At 59.2% G+C, this 3,364-nt stretch overlaps 3 protein-coding genes across 3 annotated transcripts; all 3 read right to left on the reverse strand.

The window, feature by feature from the left end:
- Positions 1-49: 49 nt before the first annotated feature.
- On the reverse strand, positions 50-346 carry DQ04_14381000 (hypothetical protein; the record flags this gene model as incomplete). Its single annotated transcript, XM_009317127.1, has 1 exon — positions 50-346. The coding sequence occupies one exon, from the start codon at positions 344-346 to the stop codon at positions 50-52; it is 297 nt and encodes a 98-aa protein (XP_009315402.1).
- Positions 347-457: 111 nt separating this feature from the next.
- On the reverse strand, positions 458-910 carry DQ04_14381010 (hypothetical protein; the record flags this gene model as incomplete). Its single annotated transcript, XM_009317128.1, has 1 exon — positions 458-910. One exon carries the CDS (start codon positions 908-910, stop codon positions 458-460), a length of 453 nt encoding a protein of 150 aa, XP_009315403.1.
- Positions 911-1,538: 628 nt separating this feature from the next.
- DQ04_14381020 (hypothetical protein) lies at positions 1,539-2,309 on the reverse strand (the record flags this gene model as incomplete). Its single annotated transcript, XM_009317129.1, has 1 exon — positions 1,539-2,309. One exon carries the CDS (start codon positions 2,307-2,309, stop codon positions 1,539-1,541), a length of 771 nt encoding a protein of 256 aa, XP_009315404.1.
- Positions 2,310-3,364: the final 1,055 nt, after the last annotated feature.

The following is a 3,364-nucleotide window of genomic DNA, read 5'->3' on the forward strand; positions in this document are numbered from 1 at the left end:
TCACGTGGCACGTGCCGCCACAATACCGCACCGCGGAAAGGGATGACGGTCACTCGCCGTTCTTCCGTGGAACAGTGCACGGCGAGTTGCTCTTCGCACCGGAGCCCACCGACAACTCGACGCTAGAGCCGCCCGAGAGTCTCGTACTGCTCGCCGATGCCGACAACAACAACAACAATGACAGCAGCAGCGGGGACGCGGCACTCGCAGCAGCCCTCGAGCCGCCGCGCCGCCTCTCGGTCGCGTGGGATCTCTTCGCCGCGCTCCCCGGCACAGTGTTGTGGCAGTTCCCCGGCAAGATCATCGGCGACGTCTGCACGCTTACGATTCCCGTCCTGCTGCGCATGTATGTCGCCTACCTCACGGACGAATCACCGAGCTGGAGCGCCGGCCTCGTTCTCGTTCTCGCTCTGTTTCTTGTGCAGGCCACTCAGAGTGCCGCACTTCACATGTACTACTACGTGAGCATCAATGGTGGTATATGTTGCCGAAGTGCCCTTTCAGCCGCTATATTTGAGAAGTGTTTTACCATTTCTGCTAAATCACTCGCTCTGCCGGATATGAGCACAGGACGTATCATCAACATGCTGAGCACTGATGTGGAAAAGGCCAATGACTTTTTGCAGTACTGTATGTACCTCTGGAGCTCTCCAACTGTCTTTGTTGTTTCCATCGTGCTGCTATACCAACTTGTGGGTTGGTGCGCATTGATCGCGGTCGCCGCCATCAGCGCAACGCTGCCACTCAACGCATACGTCATGCGCCGGATGATGTTGGTGCGGCGGCAACTCGCGAAGGTCACCGACGCCCGCGTGAAGGCGACAAATGAGTTCTTCTCCGGCATCCGCATTGCGAAATTTATGACGTGGGAGCCGTCCTTCATTGCCCAGATTGAGGCGAAGCGGGACATTGAGTTGCATTACCTCAAGGAGGTGCAACTGTGCCGTGTTCTCGTTTCTTTCTTCAACAACGCCACCCCACCTCTTATGATTGCCATTGTCTTTGTGTTGTACCACTTGCTTGGGCACGAGCTCACGCCGGAGGTAGTGTTTCCAACGATATCGCTTCTGGCCATCATCCGCATGCCCTTCATGATGATACCGAACGTGGTCAACATGGGGGCGCAGTTCGTCGTCTCTATGGCGCGCATCTCCGCCTTTCTCGAGTGCGAAAACTCCACGCAAGGTGTCGACGATATCCGCGCCTACGTTACCGCCCACCGCAAGAGCACCGCGTCGTGGTGCGAGACCGCCGCCGTTTTTGAGAACGTCAACATCACGGCACTCGTACCGGTTAAGCTGCCGCGCGCCCCGAAGTTCGTTCTGTCTTTGACTGCAAGGTTCCTGCGTCGCTTTTGCTGCTGCCCCATGTGCCGCCCACAGGAGAGATTGCCGTCGCCAACTGAGGTGCTGCAGCAGCACGAGGACGCAGAGGAGGAGGAGGCTGCGTCCCCTCAGAGCCCAACCTCGGCGGCGGCGACGAAGAAAAAGGTGAAGGCATTACCGGAGGACCGCTTCCAGCTGCGGCCAAAGGAATTACTAAAAGGGGTTTCCCTCAAGGTGCCGAAGGGGAAGCTCACTGTCATACTCGGTCCAACGGGCAGCGGCAAGTCGACACTGCTGCGGACGCTGCTGGGCGAGTACGAGGTGACGCACGGTCACGTGTGGGCCACCCGCAACGTGGCGTACGTACCGCAGCAGCCGTGGATCATGAATGCAACGCTGCGCGACAATGTGCTCTTCTTCGCCGCGGAGGACCCGAAGCGGCTGAGCGAGGTGGTGCGCGTGTGCCAGCTGGAGGCAGACCTGCAGCTGCTGGCAAGCGGGATGCAGACAGAGATTGGCGAGAAGGGCATCAACCTGAGCGGCGGGCAGAAGGCACGCGTGAGCCTCGCCCGTGCGGTGTACGCCGACCGCGAGTTGTACCTGTTGGACGACCCGCTCTCCGCGCTGGACGCCCACGTCGGCGAGCGCGTCGTGGCGGACGTGCTGCTCGGCGTCCTCGCACGCAAGACACGCGTGCTGGCGACACACCAGCTGCACGTGCTGTCGCGTGCCGACCACATCGTTGTGATGCGTAACGGGCGTGTTGTCTTCACCGGTAGCTATCAAATGTACCTGGCCTCCTCTGTGCACAATATCGTCCAGGAGGAGTTGACGAACGAGGCGCTGGCTCATGCCGGGGATGGGGCTGCTGATGATGATGATGGTGACGATGACGCTCATCGTGATAAGAACGACGCTGATGCGCTGGCGAAAGACGATGAGGATAACGCAGCCGTAGATGAGCACAGCCACAATGTGAGCCATGAGAAGGCTGACAGCGCGGGTCAGCTCATGACGTCGGAGGAGAAGGCGATTGGAAGAATTCCGTGGTCGACGTACATGAAGTATTTCGCCGCCTGTGGGGGCCGCAGCGTCGTGGCGGCGATTCTCGCCGTGTACCTTGTGTCGGAAGTCGTCAACCTCTCGACCAGCGTGTGGCTCTCGGTGTGGTCGACAGGGCTGCTGCAGCTGCAGCCGAATCAGTACCTCTACGTGTACCTCGCCTTCGTCTTCTTGGCCGTTTTTTCGGCGCCGCTGCGCAGCTTCGCGTGCTACACGGTGATGCGCATTGGAGGACGCAACCTTCACCGCGGCCTCCTGCGCGCTGCGGCGATCGGCAGTATGCAGTTCTTCGACACGACCCCGCTCGGCCGACTGCTCAACCGATTTACGCGCGACGTCTCGTCGGTCGACGAGGTGCTCAACGAGGACATCGCCGCGCTGCTGGAGCAAGTCTTCGCGATGATATCCACCGTGGCGCTCGTGACGATTGCGCAGCCGTTTGTGATGCTGGCGATTGTGCCGAGCACGTACGTGTACTACAGGCTGCTGTTGGTGTACACGGCAGTCAACAGAGAGGTGCGGCGCGTGTCGAGCATCGCGCAGTCGCCGCTCTTCTCACTTCTGGATGAGTCCCTCAGCGGGAGGTGCACCATTGCGGCGTACAGGAAGTCGCACATCATCATGCGGGAGGCCCTGCACAGACTGGACGTAGTTTACAGCTCGCGGTATATGCAGAATATCGTTAACCGCTGGCTGGGGACACGTCTCGAATTTGTGAGCTGTATTATCATCGCCACCGTTGCTCTTCTCGGTGTTGTTGGCAAGCACATGAATTTCAGCACACACAGCATTGGTCTCGTCTCGCTCAGCCTAACCATGGCACTGACGCTGACGGAGACCATCAATTGGCTCGTGCGACAAGTAGCCTCCGTGGAAGCCAATATGAACAGTGTTGAGCGCATCCTTGAGTATACAGAGGATATTGAGCAGGAGGACATGCCTGAGATCTCGGCGCTTGTGGACGAGCTAGAGAGCAA

Source organism: Trypanosoma grayi (genome assembly GCF_000691245.1).
Source record: "Trypanosoma grayi strain ANR4 Tgr_1438_V1, whole genome shotgun sequence".
NCBI classification, from domain to species: Eukaryota; Euglenozoa; class Kinetoplastea; order Trypanosomatida; family Trypanosomatidae; genus Trypanosoma; species Trypanosoma grayi.